This window comes from Crocodylus siamensis, chromosome 8 (assembly GCF_052110815.1).
Source record: "Crocodylus siamensis isolate JL-2025a chromosome 8, ASM5211081v1, whole genome shotgun sequence".
In the NCBI taxonomy this organism is placed as follows: domain Eukaryota; kingdom Metazoa; phylum Chordata; order Crocodylia; family Crocodylidae; genus Crocodylus; species Crocodylus siamensis.
In genome coordinates this window covers 39,419,200-39,436,342 of record NC_143402.1, presented here as the reverse complement: position 1 = coordinate 39,436,342, position 17,143 = coordinate 39,419,200, and the positions used below count along the sequence as shown (strand labels likewise).

Below are 17,143 nucleotides of genomic sequence, written 5' to 3'. Positions count from 1 at the left end.
TGGATAATTATTCATTATGATCTCCCATGCTGCTTTCATATTACTTGCATTGTCAGCGAACAGAACAAATACTTTACCACCCCCAATCTTCTGTAGGACTTCATATATTTTACTACTGATATACTCTGCAGTATGCCTGTTCTCTCCTGTTTTAATGCATCTATAAAAAACTAGTTGAGGTGTTGTTATCACGAAATTTATGATTCCTTCTCCTCACACATTTGTCCATCCATCTGTAAGTACTACAAGACAGTGCTTCATTGATTTTCCTTGCACAGATTGCATTACACGTTCATATTCTGACTCTGAAAGAGGCTTGCTCAAAGAATGCCTGCTGGGCAAACGGTATGATGGTCTTAGTAATTTAAAAGCTTCCTGCTAATATGCATTTTCAGTTATTGAATATATTGCTCTTGCAAGAGGTTGGTCATTTCCCCCCTGATCTTCAGGGGTCATCTTGTCTAGAAATGAAGCTATTGAGAGTCTTTTGTATACAGTTGGTTGCAATATTTGGTTACTTGAGGATGTTGATTGGGCAACCCTTTGTGATGCTGATATTATAGAAAAAGAAGCAGCAGCAGCAGTAGGAGGACTTCTGGATCAAGAATGTTGGAAAGAGCTACTTGCACTTTCATCATCATGATCTGCCTCCCCCTTACTTACACCCAGGAAGGATTATTTATTGTCTGTAGGACACTTCTTACATACAAGGATGTGTTTGGTCATCCTAGTAGCATTTGGAAATGCATATTTCATTTGACAGTATTTGCAAATCACATTTTTTTCTCAGAATAACTTGTAGTGTGGAAATGTTTCCATATGCTAGAAGTTGGTTACACCATTTTGCTGAGGGAGAAAAAAGAAAAATGTAATTTAGTGGCTAGCTTGCATATATAAGCACTTAAGCTACAGCATGTACAAATTTAGTAATGGATGGAGGAGAGGCCTCCTCAGAGTTAACTGTGAACAACTTCCCTGCCCCACATGCCTCATTTCACTTCTAAGGTTGGGTGATTTATCACAAAACATCAGATTAGTTGGAATTCAAGTATTAGTTTTGAAAATATACTAATGCAGCTAAAATATAGTTTAATATACTGAATTCAGAGAAATTTAAACTCTTACCTTTCAATAAAGAAGTAAAGTTTCTTTCAGCTCCTTTGTGCTGCTTCTGTACTTCTGTGGATGTCAAAGTCATAGGGCCAGGAGGAGGCAGGCTTCTTCCAACTCCAGAACCTTTAGACTTGCTCTGTCTCCTTTCCTGAGGCTTTTGAGCAAGAAGGGCAATAAGCTCCTTGTTTCTAATCTCTACAGGAATGAATGGATGCTGCTGCCAGTGTCCACTCCCAGTCCTTTGAGCCTAGTCAGGAGGACAGGAGCAGATCCACCAACCTCTAAATCAAAAGTCAACAATAGAGGAAGTCCACAAGCAAAGAAGCCACTGAATCTTTCTTCCTTCTTTTGTGAAAACGGCAGTGCCCCCTGGGAGCAGAAATGCATCTTGCTCTTGAATTTGAGAGTTGTACTGTACTGCTTGTCCTCAGTGTACAGGAATTGTAATGATCTGATACTGTAGATAGTCTTACATAAAAGTCTTCCTATTACATAGTTATTAGAAAACATTTTGGGGGAGTAAAGGGTGGCAATATATGAACACTTTGTCTTAAACATCTTATTCATCATTCTAAAAAAAAACTATTTCATAAGAAGTTTTTTAAATTTTTCCAAAATGTTTCCATTTTTCCAATTTTTCAGAAAAAAAAAAAAAGTCCTTGGAAAAAATGGGGGGAAATTTTTTTTTTTCCGAATTTTTCTGTTTTTCTTCTGGGCCGTCACATCTCTAGGTTAGGGCCAGTCCCTGAGTCTGGCTGGGAAAGACCTTCTTCCTATGCCTCAGGAAAAGTGGTGGGCCAAGCACAACTTTCAGGTAGGGGCTTTTCCAGCTAGCCCTAGAGGATCCTTCTTTTCCCGTTCCCTGTGAGTACCTCAGCCTGGCCCTGTTGCTGCCCAGCTAAAGGCACAGGTGCGGGCCACAAAGGAGCAGGAATTGGCTACCTGTCTCAAACCCCCTGGGAGATGGGCCAGGGACAGTTTGCCTGGTGTGCCAATTATAGATCTGCTTGTTCAAAACCAGCCTCTTCCATGTGTGTCACAGGCAGGGTTGCCCCTCTCCTGACTACCTCTTGTCTCTCTAATAATTTTCCCTGCCTCCTTCACATCTTTTTTGGCATGAAACTTACAGAGCTCCACAGCTGGGCCTTCAGACTACTCACCATAGTTAGTGGAGAAGGGGAATTCACTCTATAATATCCTCTGTGCATTGGGGTGGAAGCAGAACAGATAGGGACCATTTTTACAGGGAAGGGTGGTATTAAGAGAAGGAAGTAGGTATCACAAGACAGGCATTTGGCCTGTGCTGCTGCCTTGTTGTGTGACCTTGGCCAAAGGACTCAAGTTTTCAGTGTCTCAGTTTCTCTGTCTCTGGAAAGCAGCAATAATTACACCCACCTCATAGCAAATTCCAACCCGTATTAGAATTGCTTAGTATCTGTTCTGCAAGGCAAATCTAAGCTGACACAGCATGTATTAGCCATTTAAAAAGGCCTGTCATTCTGCCAGTTAAAAGAAACACTGGATTCTCATAGCACAGCTTGTCTGCTCCTGTGGAGACACATCACAAGAGCTGTGGGCATGTACCTGCAGTCTGTATGTATTTTTCAGGCCCCCAAAGAGATGATGTTGAACAGAGGTATCGCATAAAGGGTACATACCTGGGAGCAATATTCCTGCTGCCTTTGTACAAGTGCTGATGTGGAAACACTCACCTCCTCCACTGGATGCTTGATGAACTGTGCTGGGGGGTTCTGCCATTGTTATCATTGTGCTTTATAATGGAAGGTGCATGGCCAACATTTTCCAAAAGGGATAAAGAATTGTGGTTACCTTGGTTCTTAGGTGTCCTGTTCAAAACATCTTGAAGCGGGCCCATGAAGCAACTGGGTTTTCAGAGGGCTGAGGCCCAGCTTGTCCAGAGAGCAGGCCCCTTTTAGGGGACTCGTGTTGGGCATTCAAAATCACTAGCCAGCTTCTAGCAATTTTGGCATTTATGGAGGCTACCAGTGCAGAGGATGGAAGCCATAACAGAAGCCACACTGAGGGGATCCTTCCTCACTGAGACAGACTTGGGGATTTACCGCTTAGTCTGAGATGGGGATCTCAGTTTTGTGACTGGAAGATAAATCTCAGGGCTGAACCTGCCCCTTCCTCTGGAGCCAACAAGTACCTACTGCCCTCTTCAGAGGGAGCTCCCTCATACACCTGCCCTTGAACACCTGGTTGGGACAAGTGTTTTGAAACACTTTCCCAGAAGCCAGAGAAGCACGGACAACCAGAGCACAGGAGGACTAGACTATGCAGCAGACCCCTTGGCAGTTCCCACATTTCCCTTTTCAAAAACAGGCAAGAGATCAGCTTCAGGGGTAGGTGGCTGGTGCCCAATACTGGCTCATAACCTGATTTCCCAGTCCTGAGTCCAACCTCCTTCTCCCTTCTTGATGAGAGGTCTTCGGGGCAGCCACAGCCGAGGTCTTCGGGGCAGCCGCAGCTTCAACCCTGGAATCAGGAGGTAAAGGAGAGCAGAAAAGAGGGAGGCTGTGTTTCCCAGCAGTCCTTCCCATGTTTGTGATGATGAGGGTGGGTTCTTTGGTTGAAATGACATTGGTGGGTTGTAAGGGCATGAGGAAGGGGTAGAAACTGGAGGGTACCTCACTTCCAAGCATTAGGTTGCACAGTCACTAAAACCCCATTTTTCTGTGTTTAAACAGTCCACCCCATCCACTCTGTATAACCCAGACCTGAAGGATTCCCATCTCCTGGAAGGGGAAGTTCAGTGGTGGTAATCCAGTCAGTCCTGCATAATTCTGTTGAATTATAGTTTCATAGTTTCTAGGGTTGGAAGGGACCTGAGCAGATCATCTAGTCCAACCCCCTGCCATGGCAGGAAAGAGTACTGGGTTCAAACAACCACAGCAAGGTGTTCATCTAGCCTCCTCTTAAATACTGCCAGGGTAGGAGCCTGCACCACTTCTCTTGGAAGTTGGTTCCAGATCCTAGCCACCCGGACTGTGAAGTAGCGCCTCCTGATATCTAGCCTAAATCTACCCTCTGCCAGCTTGTAACTGTTATTCCTGGTCACTCCTGGTAGTGCTCAGGGGAACAGGGACTTCCCCAGTGCCTGTTGGTCCCCTCTGACTAGTTTGTAACAGGCCACTAGATCCACCCTCAGCCTTCTCTTGTGGAGGCTGAACAGGTTCAGGTCCTGTAGCCTATCATAGAATCATAGAATCATAGAAGTAGGGTCGGAAGAGACCTTATAGATCTTCAAGTCCGACCCCCTGCCAGGGCAGGAGAAAAAACTGGGCTTAAATGATCCCAGCGAGGTAGGCATCAAGATCTGCCCTGCTGCCCCCTGATCATGAGAGTGGCCCTCCTCTGGACCCTCTCCATGTTGTCCACATCCCTCCTGAAGTGCGGGGCCCAGAACAGGACACAGTACTCCAGCTGTGGCCTGACCAGTACCGCAGAGAGGGGGAGGATCGCCTCCTTGTACCTTCTAGAGATGCATCTGTGGATGCGTGACAAGGTGCGGTTGGCCTTCCTGACTGCATCCCCACACTGCCAGCCCATGTTCATCTTGGCATCAATGATGACTCCAAGATCCTTTTCTGCCTCTGTACTGACAAGAAGGGAGTTCTCCAACCTGTAGGTATGGTACTGGTTGTTCCTCCCCAGGTGCATCACTTTGCACTTGTCAGTGTTGAATTCCATCTTATTCTCATCCGCCCACCCCTGTACCCTGTCTAGGCCTATTCCTCCCTTCTGGCGTGCCCACATCCCCCCACATCTTAGTGTCATCAGCAAATTTGAACAGGGTGCTATTTACCCCCTTGTCCAAGTCTCTGATGAAGATGTTGAACAGTGCGGGCCCGAGGACCAAGCCCTGGGGGACCCCACTGCCCACATCCCTCCAGGTTGAAAATGACCCATCCACCACCACTCTCTAGGTGCAGCCCTCCAGCCAGTTGACGACCCATTTGACTGTGTGGGTGTTGACACCACAGTCCCCCAGTTTCTTAAGGAGAACAGGGTGAGAGACAGTGTCGAAGGCCTTCTGAAAGTCCACGAAGACTATGTCCACTGCTACCCCTGTGTCTAAGGATTTGGTGATCTGGTCATAGAAGGCCACCAGGTTGCTCTGACAGGATCTGCCACTAATGAACCTGTGTTGGTTACCCCTAAGCATAATCTCCCCTGCTGGCCCCTCGTGGACATGCACCAGGATAATTTTCTCAAAAAGCTTGCCCAGGATAGAGGTAAAACTAACTGGTCTATAGTTTCCCGGGTCCTCCTTCCTCCCCTTTTTGAAGATGGGAACCACACTGGCCCTCTTCCTGTCCTCCAGCACCACACCAGAGCACCAGGAGTGCTTGTAAAGCCGTGCCAGGGGTCCTGCAATGACCTCAGCCAATTCCCTCTGTACTCTAGGGTGGAGATCATCCAGACCAGCTGATTTGAATACATCCAGTCCCTCCAGAAGTTTCCTGACTAGATCCTCACTGACCCTTGGCCAAGTGTGCTTTCTGGGGTGTAAGGGGGGCCCAGAGGGGGGGTGACTGTTCCGGTCCCTGCTCAGGAAAATGGAGGCAAAGAAATCGTTAAATATGTTGGCTTTGTCGTCTGGTGTGATGACCACATTTCCTAGCATGTCCTGCAGGGGCCCCACATTACCCAGAACCTTCTTTTTGCCCCCTATGTATTTAGAAAAGGACTTCTTGTTGTCCTTGATCCAGGTCGCTAGTCCCAGTTCCATCTCCGCCTTGGCCTTCCTGACTGCCCCCCTGCAGCCCCGAGCAACCGAGGTATAGTCCTCCCTGGTGATGGCCCCTCCCTTCCATTGGGTGTACACCTCCCTTTTAGCTAGGAGACATTCCCGGATGCTTTTGGTGAGCCATGGGGACTTTTGCGCCCTCTTGCCCCCTTTGATCCATGTTGGGATTACATCCCTTTGGGCTTGGAGGATCGTCTCCTTAAGAAGCGACCACTCTTCTTGGACACCTGGCTCCCCTAGTTTTGGATTAGCTTTGAATTGGCTTTGAATTAGTACCCTGCAAACTCAGCTACAGATCATGCAGTCCCTAAGAGAACAGGTTTTCCTTATGTAAGAGCTCTCACAGCTGCATAGCTAGCTACATGGACATTGCTCCTGGGTACTAAGGTATTCATGAAAGATGTATATAGTTTTCACTGGTGCTTTAACATTTCAGGTAATGAACAGTTTAATACACATCTACACTTGGGGAAACAAATCGCCCAGTGTGCTGAGCTACTGAATTTAATTAGGATTTATTTAATTTAATTTATATTTTGTAAGTAGGAGATTGTGTTCCCCCCAGTGCTGGTTCTCAGTGCAACTGCACAGTTCAGCCAATGATGCAATCAGAAAGACCCATGATGCCAAGATTCTTATATAGGCAGTTCAAGTAGTATTTCAACTTCTTGTCTTGCACAAAGAAAAGTCTCTCTCAAGAGAGGGACACTCCATACATAATGTTTACTACTGAGAGCATAAAGTTCTTAACATCAAGAAGACCCAGTGGCCAGAAGTTGAAACTATACAAATTGAAAGTGGAAATAAGGCACAGGTCCTTAACAGCAAGAGTAATTAACCATTGGAACAAATTACCACCATTTGAAAGCTTTAAATCTCTTTCTCAAAGGTAACTAGTTCAGCCATAACCTGAACAACTGGATGAAATTCTGTTGGGCCTGTGCTATGCAGGAAGTCAAATTAGACAATCTCAACTGTCACTTCTGGTCTTAAAATGGATGAGTCATTGGATGTGACTGAAGAGTCAAGTTAATGCATCCTATAAGGTGTTGCTGAACAGAGGGTTTGTTCAAGCAGAAGATCTCTCCTATGCTGCTTCATGCACCTGGCATTCAACCTTTCCCTTGAGTAGATCTAGGCAATATTTTCCACAAGCACTGTGTACAACACTGGTTAGTTTGCTGTAGGTTGCCTTTCTGCTGAGACTGCTGCCACCTGTTTCTCTTCACATGACAGGGCCCAAAAATTATATTTTGGTGCATGTCAAAGAGAATCCAGAGGAGAGCAACAAGAATGACAGGAAGTTCAGCAGACAAGGCCAGAGGAAAGGATGAAGGAACTGGGTTTGTTTGGTTCAGAGAAGAAAAAATTGAGGGGAAAAAATACCAACTTTCCAGGATAGAAAAGGTTGAGTTTAAAGGTTGTTATGAAAAGAATGATGATCTCTTGTTCTCCACATCCACTGGGGAAAGGACAAGAAATTAGCTAAATTACCAGCAGAAGAGATTTAAGAAATGACTTTCTGGCACTAAGGATGGTTAAGCAGTGGACTGGCATGCTCAGGGAGGATATGGAATCTCATTCATTGTAGAGAACAGGTGAAACAAACACCTGTGAAAAACAGTCTCTGTATATTTAGCCTGAAACAAAGTCGGGTAGTGGGGAGAGGGGGTGTCGGTCAACTAGGTGACTTCTCTTGGTCCGTTCCTGACCTATATTCCCATGCTTTCTGTGCGGTGATTCTGTGTATAAAGTCTCCCAATGTACAGAATGCAGGTGGGTACGCCAAGTGGGTTCCATCAGAGTGAGGCCTGCACCAACCAAGCTGGAAGACGCTGTGGGTGTGTTGCAGGAGAGCAAGCAGCTATGTCCAGGCAAAATGTACCTTTGGTGTTGCTGCCTGTTCCAAGTCCACTCTAACACCCCAACGGGTTTAAAGCTGAGGCAGGGTGCATGATGGATTTCCTGCCTGCCCTGCCTCATCATGGGTGCTGTTCTAATATTATAAATGTGGTTTTGATTCAGATTACATCAATGCGCACAACATCTACCGGCCCACTGGAACGGGGCATGTGGGAAAGAAAGAGAGCGGGTTCTTGGGTGGTGCTGCCTCCAGCCCTGGAGAGCCCAACCCTCGAGTTTCCAAGGCATCGGACTCGGAGCTCGTCAGCTTTTGTTACCTGCACATGCGGGAACAGAGGAAGGAACGAGAGAACAGGACGGACATCAATGAAAACCTGATCTTCTTTGAGGAAACCAGGCCCAGGACCAAATCCGACCCTACTTCCAAAAGCTCTGGTCAAGGCTACGACAGTGCTGCCAATGAGTACAACCCAGATGGCCTCGATCGGGACCATCATGCAATGAGGGCAAGGGCCAATACTATGGACAGCCACACAAGGAATGACACCATGCACTTCTACTGTGACTCCTGCAAAACCAAAATCAAGAGTAGGCTGGCTTCCCGGAAAGGCAGCAAGCCTGGCAGCTCCCGTGACAACATGGTTGATTTGATGTCCCTTCCTCCTCCAGGGAGCGATGAGGAAGAGGATGAGACCACCGCCTTGCTTCCTGCGATAGCTGCTCCACCTCCTGGCTTTCGAGATAACAGCTCTGATGAGGATGACCCTAAGCGGCGGGCTGCTGCACAGAGCCAGGAGCAGAGCCGGCACCTCTGTGGAATCCTGTACGATGAGATCCCAGTGACCCTCATAGACAGTGTGCAGACACGTACTGTCAGAGACCATGCTCAGGAGCTGGACGACGCCCTGGTGTCAACCCTGCAGGCTCTGGAAGCCCTGGCTGCTTCAGAGGATTGTCCACACCCCCAGCCACAGCAGACAGCAGGTAATGGAGAGGGCAGTGCCTTTCTTCTTCCCTATCCCTTTTCTTCCCTTTCATGTGTACAAATTTGTGTACATTGGGTACACTTGTGTGCACGCATGTGTGTGTGTTCATGTGATATGAACGCATGTGTGTGTGTATGTGATATGCACACCTGTGCTCTGCCCTCCCCTCTCCTTTCATCCCTGTCCTCTCTTCTCTCTCTGTCTCTATCTCAAGTATGATTTGCTGTATAGGGAAGCTTAGTAAAGAGCCAATTCCCAGAAAGAGTGGTGGGACTAAGAGGCAGGCTGGGGCTGGCAAGATCTGGGGACCAGCATATGGAATTATAGCAGACTGGAGATAGCTCAGCTCAGGCAATCTTTGTTCACAGCCTTTGTTTCCCCAGGGGAAGCTCCTTCCTGGAAGGAATCAATGTAAACAATCTACAAAAACAAACACACAAATAGCACAGGGTCTTTTCCCAGACCTGGAGAAAGTGCTTGGGCTTGGTGCTGGAGCCACTAGCCTTCACTCTCCCTTCTCTCTCTCCTGTTGCCTCCAGCAAACTCACAGTCTCTCAGCTTCACTCATGGTCTTCTTCCAGACCTCCAGGAGAGCAGCAGCTCTGAAGCAGGGCTCAGGGTTCATCCAGCTATGTTCAGCTTCTGTTGCACTCTTTGGCCCAGGGAAAGTTCTCTGGATCAGACTTTCTGCAGCCTCACAGCCCTCCTGTCTTTCTCCTTTGGGAGCTTTTTAACTCCCACTGGGCCAACCAGTTATCATTATCAGCTGGCCCAGTCCATCAAGGCAGCTTGAATCACCCTCTGCCTGCTTCCAGCTGGACCACAGCCCCTGAGGCGTGCAGCCTGCTACAGGAATCCTCTTTTCCATGAAGCACAATGATATTGGAACCACCCAGCAGCCTCTAAGCAGAGCTGATGCACTGCTTCTCTGCATTTGGTAGGTCTACTAACTACCTGCACCCTAGGACTGTCCACAAGCCAGTGCAAAAGGACCCCTGGCAGAGCAGTGCACTATGGTATGCAGGGAGTTTTCTCAGCTATGTAGAGTCCAAAAATCCTCCCCACTCTCACTCCCCATGACAGAACCTGGGGAATGTTTTGCCACAAAGTGCCATGGGTTCATTGATATGTTGTGATGAGAAGATTACAGGCAATCTGGGGAATTCTTTCCAGACAGGAAACAATGGTGGTAAATGACTCACTGGTTTGTGACCCTTCCTGCCAACATCAGAGTTGGTGCATGGCACCTAAATAACCCATACACCCAGAGGGAAGCCCACTCTGACAGCTCATCAGAGAACTCAGGGTGATGCTGTTTTGGAGGAAGCTGCTGGGTCTGCTGACCACACAATGCATTGACAAGAACAGCTCTGTCCCATCCTTTTCCAAAGGAGAGAAAGACCTCCCTAGGAGTAGCTTTAGTTGAAGTGTGAATGGTGCTAGGCTGACAGTTTTCCTCTGTTTGCCCACAGAGCAGGCACAATGTAGTCAGCAAGAGAAGCAGCTGCTTCCCTCCCCAAACTGCAGCCTCACAATGCATTTCTGCATAATTCTAGTAAGACCATCTCTCAGACTAAAGGGAGAGTTTAGCTTTTCTGGCACATTCACTTTCTCATTGGAACAGTTTGTGTCAGTTGTGAAGAAGACACCTGTCCTCTGTGAAATGGACTGAGACCCAGGCTGATTTCACACAGGCAGCTGTCAGAGGGTAATGGCTTTCAGTCACTAGGAATGTGAGATGCATTTGAACCAGTGACCTAGAAATGAAAGACTCCCTTACCAATTCCCAAGCCACAGTCTCTCCCACCCAAGGCTGACGGTCTGAGACTGTGTGTTCTGTACCGATGACACTGTCATTCCCAAGCACAGTACAGCATCTTCATCTTCATGAAGTCACCTGTTACAGTGGCCACCTGCACTGTAACATCCTGGTTCTCTTGCACCTGCTTCTGGCAAGCTCCATTGTAACCCATGCCTCTGCTGCTTGGCAGTGAGGGTGCTATCTCTTTCCCTGAGCACCAGGCCTCTCCAAATGGAAAACATTCAGTCAACCTCTTCAAGGGCATTGCCTTTGAATGAAGCCCAGTTAAAGTTCACCACCTCTCTTGATGTGAGTAGGTTGGTAAAAGGGTGGCACCAGCTTGGCTAGGTCTTCCCTTTAGGTACAACTGTACTATCAAATGGATTCTTATAGGTTGCATAAATGATATAACTGCACCAGCCAAGTGGCCCAGTTCTCACATGCTGCCCTGCTCACTACTGTAGTGCTATTGTCACCAGATTTTCCTTATTGCTCCAGACAACTCCCTGTGATCAGGCTATTCCTAACTCTGGACTCCTTCCCACAGCCTTTTTCCAGGACAAGTGCTCTCACTGAGTTGAGGTAGTTACTCAGACAGATGCTGGCAATTGGTCTTAATTGAAATTGCCTGGAAAGGATTCCTGATCACCAGTACAAGCATAGCCCAGAGCAGGTGAGCTACTAGAAACTCTTCTGAGCCCCAGAGATGTTTTTCATGAAGGTTTTGGTGGGAGGAGGTAACTGAGGTTTCACCACTGAAAATCTCCTTCCTGCCTTTCTGTGGTCCTTCTGATCCTCTATGTTCCTGTCTCTTCCAAATAGTTTGTCATCTCCATATTCCTCTTATGTTTCTTCAGGTCTGATTGTTCTGGCTGCCATCACCCCTGAATCATCCTTGGACTCTGGCCATGAAACAAACTCTTCTGAGCTAACTGATGTCTCAGAGATGGTCTCAGCTATGAAGCAGCACCAAAATGCAGCCTACTTCCTGGCCCAGCACATCAACAAAGAAAACCTGCTTACCAGGAAGGACCTTCCTTTCCGTATCCAGAGCTGCACAGCCCAGGCTGTGCTTACCTCTCCTTACCCCCTTGCACGCCAGGAGGCAGGCCCATCATTGAAACCAGCTTTCTCTAACCAAAGCCCCAATATCGCTAATGGCAGGAGTAAACAGGAGCAGCAGCACATGGAGCGAAGCTACACCCTGGCTGTCCAGCCGGTGTTGTCCCCCCATCTTAATGAGCAGAACAGGAGTGTGTTGGTACCAGGCTCTGAGTGCAAAGGTGCCAGCTTCTCTAAAGCTGCCTTTGAGGTGTCACTGCATGCTGCGGCAGCTGCCTTGAGTGGAGAGCAGGTGAAGGACCTACGAGAGAAGATACCCAAAGAAGTCCGGCTGAGCCCCAAGCTAATTCTGGACCCTAAGAGTGGCATGACACCTGCCATCATTTCAGCTGCTTTGCAGCAAGCTGCTAACAATAAGGGTTTGCCTTCCCAGGGGGCAGCCGTGATGGCAACTCTGAAAGAAGACAAGCAAACCAATGGGACCAAAAGCTGTGCACCATCTAGCAGCAAACATTTACAACTAAAAGGGAGTGAGCTAGCTATAGAGACTTTATGCAACTGCCAACAACAGCAGCAGCCTCAGCAGCCACAAGATGAAGCCTGTCCAAGCCCTAAAGAACCTGCAGGCAGTAGGGTTGAAGAGTTCCATCTCCCCCCGGTGGGCAATGAAAAGTTGCCCACCAAGTCATTTCCCTCCAAGAGCTATCAGCAAAAAGGAAGCCAAGATCCTTCAGGGAAGCCAGCGAGCAGGGAGGCAAGTCAGAAGGCAGGAAGTGATGCTACAAACCATGCCTTTCAGAAACACATGGTTCCTTCGAACCAAGGGGAGAAGATGCAACATGAGAGTTCTGTCAAAAGCTTCAAAGCTGAAGGTGGTGGTCTGCTCTCTGCCTCTCCAAGTAGCACCTTCAGGACCACCAGTGAAGATCCCAAAGGGCAGATCCAGCTGGTGCCCAGGTCCGAGAGCCTACAGATTAGCACTGTGCCTTCCAAGAAATCAGAAAAGGTCCTGGAGGTGACTTCACCAGATGTTGATGTCCCAGCTAAGCCCAAAGTCCCCAAAGCCCCCTTCAGATTGAAGAACCTTTTTTCTGCTACCTTCCCAACGCGGCTGAAGAAAGAGACAGATGAGCGGCAGGCCCAGCTGCAGAAGGTGAAACAGTATGAGCTGGAATTCCTAGAAGAGCTGCTCAAGCCAAAGACAAAAGGTGATGTTCCTCCGCAGGAATACCTGCACCCTTCCATACCTGGGCGCTGCAGCTGTCAGCTGAGGAGCAGCCCTGTGCAGAAGGTCCCAGGGATGTCCAGAGAACAGAGGCGCAGCTGTGACTGCAAACGGATTTGCAGAGGGGTGAGGCCACTCCCAAACCAGTTGGTGGCACCAGAAGCAGAGAGACAAGGTGGGGAGAAGGCCACAGATGACCAGAAGCAGACAGAAGCAGTTAGGCTTTCAAGCATGAGCAGCCCATCCAATGGCAGGCGGATACGATCCATGAGCTTAGAGTCCAGGGACTGCCGATCGGATCCAGAGAACAGCGTATCTTGTTTGACAACATGCACTTCCCGTGGAGAGTGCATGGGGGCACCACACTACAAGAAGCTCATGCGCCACTACAGTGTCAGCGAGATAGACAAGACTGACCGAACATCTCTCTCCTCTGACATTTACCAGAATGTCTATCCAGCAAAGCAGAAAGGTCTGCAGAAGGAGGTAGACCTCGGCATCCATGGCTCTGCTCTGAAGAGCAAGGTACAGGAATCCCCACGAGGAGGTGACCCGTCTTACGTTCAGATTGCACAGGAAAAGAAGAACCAGAAGAGCTCAGCAGTCTTCTCTGTCCAGGAGGAGATGTACCCAAGTCATGCTGAGCTGCAGGATGAAGACATGGAGGATGAGAAGTGTTGTTCCATCCGGTATTGCTTCTACTACAGGAAGTGTGATGTGGCAGATGATGGGAGTGAGAAGGATGAGCTATCCTACTCTATCCCCATGCAGATCCTCCCTGGCATGAAGCTGGAAAATCAGGTGGTCCCAGTTATGAGTAGGACCCTCCAGGTTCTGGATGCCACTGCCTGCAGCAGTCCTGATGACAGCCAGACCCAGGAAATAGACTTAAGGACCTCCACCTTTGAAGGGAGCCTGGCTAAGATCAGTGCCCTGCGAGGCCATGTCTACTCATTGCCAGACGGGTTTCTGCAAGTGCAGCTAGATACGAATGAGCTCCTGACCATTCTAAGGCAGTGTGTGGTGAGCCCTGAACTTCGGGACTGCAAAACCTACATCTCCCAGCTTGCTGAGTACAAGCAAGAGCTGGCCCTGAAGTTCAAGGAGTTTAGGGCCTCCTGCTGCAGGGTGGCAGCTGTTGATAAGAGCCCCACACACATGCTCTCAGCAATCACAAGCAGTTTCCAGGTGCTAGGCAGCCTCATAGAGACGTTTGTGAGGCTGGTGTATATTGTGCGCTCTGAGTCCCAGCGCCAGGAGTTGCTGGCCAAGGTAGAGGAGGTGGTGCGCAACTACACTTTCTTGCTGAGGGCTGCAGAGGAGTCAACAGCCAGAACGCTGAGTCACCATCAGACAGCGGAGCAGCTGGCCCACCAATCAACCACGGTCGCGACTGTTATGAGCACGTTCACACGCTCCTTAAAGACATTGATCAATAAGTAAACCTGCTACAAAAAGAAATGAGCCAGTATATGCCAAGTTGCGTGTCAGTGATTCTTGCATCACATCAGTATAGTGAGAGCGTGTGTCTGAAGGGAAGGCCTACATCCAGTAGGGGTTCCAGAGGCAAAGACATTTTTCAACTTCTCTATTAAATGAATAGTTACATTGATGGAGTTTGGAGGGAAAACTTGCATCCCATAATTAGCTGTCTAACAAGCCTGTCAATGGGCTCCAGACAGCCACTCTGCATGCTCTCCCATGCTGTCTTGGCAATGACCTTACCTGAGAGGTGTAACTCAGTCTCCATGCTGCTTTGGTTTCATTTGGTTCTGGGCCTCCCCTGTGCAGAGAGCTGACACTTTTTACTTTGTCATTGTGCTCTGGGCTATTCTGTTAGCAGAAACTGAGCTGAGATCTACTAGTTTCACTTTAGCCAGGATCTATTCAGAGCCAAACCAGTGTTTTTGCCACGTAAACAGCTCTTATGCCTCCAGAGTCGCCCAGATTGCAAATGTACCATTCAGGCAGCAGCAGCTGGAACCTTCAGTCTAACAATCCTTGCTGCGAGGTTAGGGACTGGGACGGAAGTCTGCTGTAGGGAGGGTACAAGAAACCTGATGTTGAGTTGGACTACCCTAACAGATTCCACAATCCCAACCCAGATGTGCATGCACTAGTACTGATCATAGGCGAGGGGTAGTGCAATGTGACACCCCAGAGTTATAGCTTAATCTGTCCAAGCAGGGTGCCTTTGCCTTCTTCCTCTGCTGGATGGAGATACGTGAATCAAAGAACCCATAGAGAATCCAGTCTATTCTGTGGTTATTACAAGCCAGAAACTGGGCTAGCAACTGTGGGGAGACCTTCTTTACCTCCCCTCTCCAGGACTTGATTCAGCTCTCTGTCTACAGCCCTGTGTGACAACGTTAGTGTCCATAACAGAGAGAGAAACAGAATAAACCCAACTCATTTGCATCTGTAACATCAGGCTGCAGTTCAAGACATGCTTTGGGGGTGAGATACCCAGGCTCAGTTTGAACCAGCCAGTTCCACCCGCCTCCTATCAGAAGCCCTGGCCCTTGGTGTGAGGGAATCCTCTTACTATCTGTGTTGGATAAATTGCCAAGAGAAATGTTATTTAGCATTCTGAGTTTTTTTACTTCCAGACACATAGTGAAATGGTGCCTACTTGATTTCTGTCATTCCCTTGACACTGCACCAAGTCTAGCTTCTAAACCTAATGAATCAGAGCGCCTTAACTGGTGCATCAGTGCACCTTCCTGTCCTCCACAGCAGCATTGAGAGGAAATCCAAGGTCAGGCACCCACCTGTAATACTCCACCAATGCCACCTCATGCACACCTAGAAAGACCAGGTCCTGGAAGGAACCTTGAGTCTTTCTTTAGAGCATACCTGGTATCTGAAAAAAAGAGAAATTAGATTCACTAGTGAGGGCAGGTGTCACATAGGAGACTAGTCTGTAAGTTCAGTGAATGTGCCCCATTGCTTACAGAGTGCATGGAGCTGATCAGTGACCTTGAAGGTATGATGGATCATCTCCCACCTCTATTTTTTATACAAGACGCACATTTGAAATCTCTTGTTCTTCCATAAGAGTTATGGAAATGCACAATGTGCTTTTAACACATGCATCCTCTATCTAGTGCAATAACATTCCCTATCCCACGGCTGTACCAGGCTTTGGCCATTGTCATCAGTGAGGAAGAGAGGATCTCACTATATGGACTGAGCAACCTCTCATCTCCTGCTTTCAAGAACCATGTAGCAAAACATACAGTGGAACAGCCAAAGCGGAACTTAGTCCATGGTGGGCAATGCCTGTTACAATGCTGAAGGCTAACAGGGAGCTATGTTTTTCTTTCCTGGTCAATTATCTATTAAAAAACCAAGAGTTCTCCTGAGCTCCCTATAATGCCTATATCATTCCTTCATTAAATCTCTCAGTCTAATACAGAGGATTTTTTTTTATTGTCTGTATATAGTATATATAAATTTAAAAAATATATAAATTATATATATATATATATATATATACACACAAATTTATGTCTTGTTTTACAAGCAAGAAAGATTAAATATATTAATCTTAAAATCCCAAATCACACTTTGTGTCTTTTCTTAAGACTGTGAAGTGATTGTTATTATTTATATGTTGCACCATTTGTAAACATCAAAATATACTTCCCTGCCATTGAAATGCAGTCAGTTCTTGAATAAAAGGCAGTAGCTTCTTAAAACACACTAAGTGCTACACTATACTATTGTTTCAGGGAAAGGAATACATAGAGATCATGGAGAAGTAGAGCTGAAAGGGACCTCCAGAGGTTATCTAGTCCAACCTCCTGCCTGAGGCTAGATCATCCCTGGCCAATCGTGAGCCCTGGGTTATCAGTAGCACACACTGCAGCACAAGAAGTTGCTGGTGAAGGAAGAGGTCATTTCCATTTGTTACTGCTGCCATGCAGGACATGAAGCAGAAAGCAAAGGAGAAGATTGGGCAGGGAACACAGGACAGGCAGCAGAATTTAGAGCAGCAGATCCAACAAGGAGCACAAGGCTGGGAGCAGAAAGCAGAGCAGCAGATTGGTCAGAGGAAGAAGATTTGAGTGGCATTTGGGGAGGGTGCAGGGCTGATATGTGATGCCTACACCAGTTTTCAGCGACAAAAAAGGAGTGGACCTCTTGTACAACAGCAGTGAACTTCCAGCCACACACTGCTGCCACTTCTCTGCCCTTCCTGATACTGGAGCTGGAGCTGGAGCTGCTGCAGGGAAGTTGCAGGGTGTGGGGGGACAGGAGGGTGGGGCAATCCCTAGCTCCATTCTAGCATCCACCTCCCCCACGTAAGCAGCACC

General features: G+C 47.8%; 1 protein-coding gene across 1 annotated transcript in view; it reads left to right on the top strand.

The window, feature by feature from the left end:
* Positions 1-16,223, top strand: part of FRMPD3 (FERM and PDZ domain containing 3) — a 161,493-nt gene extending 145,270 nt beyond the window's left edge. The window contains exons 16-17 of the mRNA XM_090060452.1: positions 7,913-8,734; positions 11,395-16,223. Of these exons, the coding sequence (XP_089916578.1) occupies positions 7,913-8,734; positions 11,395-14,267 (3,695 nt within the window). The 3' untranslated portion in view covers positions 14,268-16,223. The remainder of the gene's footprint in view (positions 1-7,912; positions 8,735-11,394) is intronic.
* Positions 16,224-17,143: the final 920 nt, after the last annotated feature.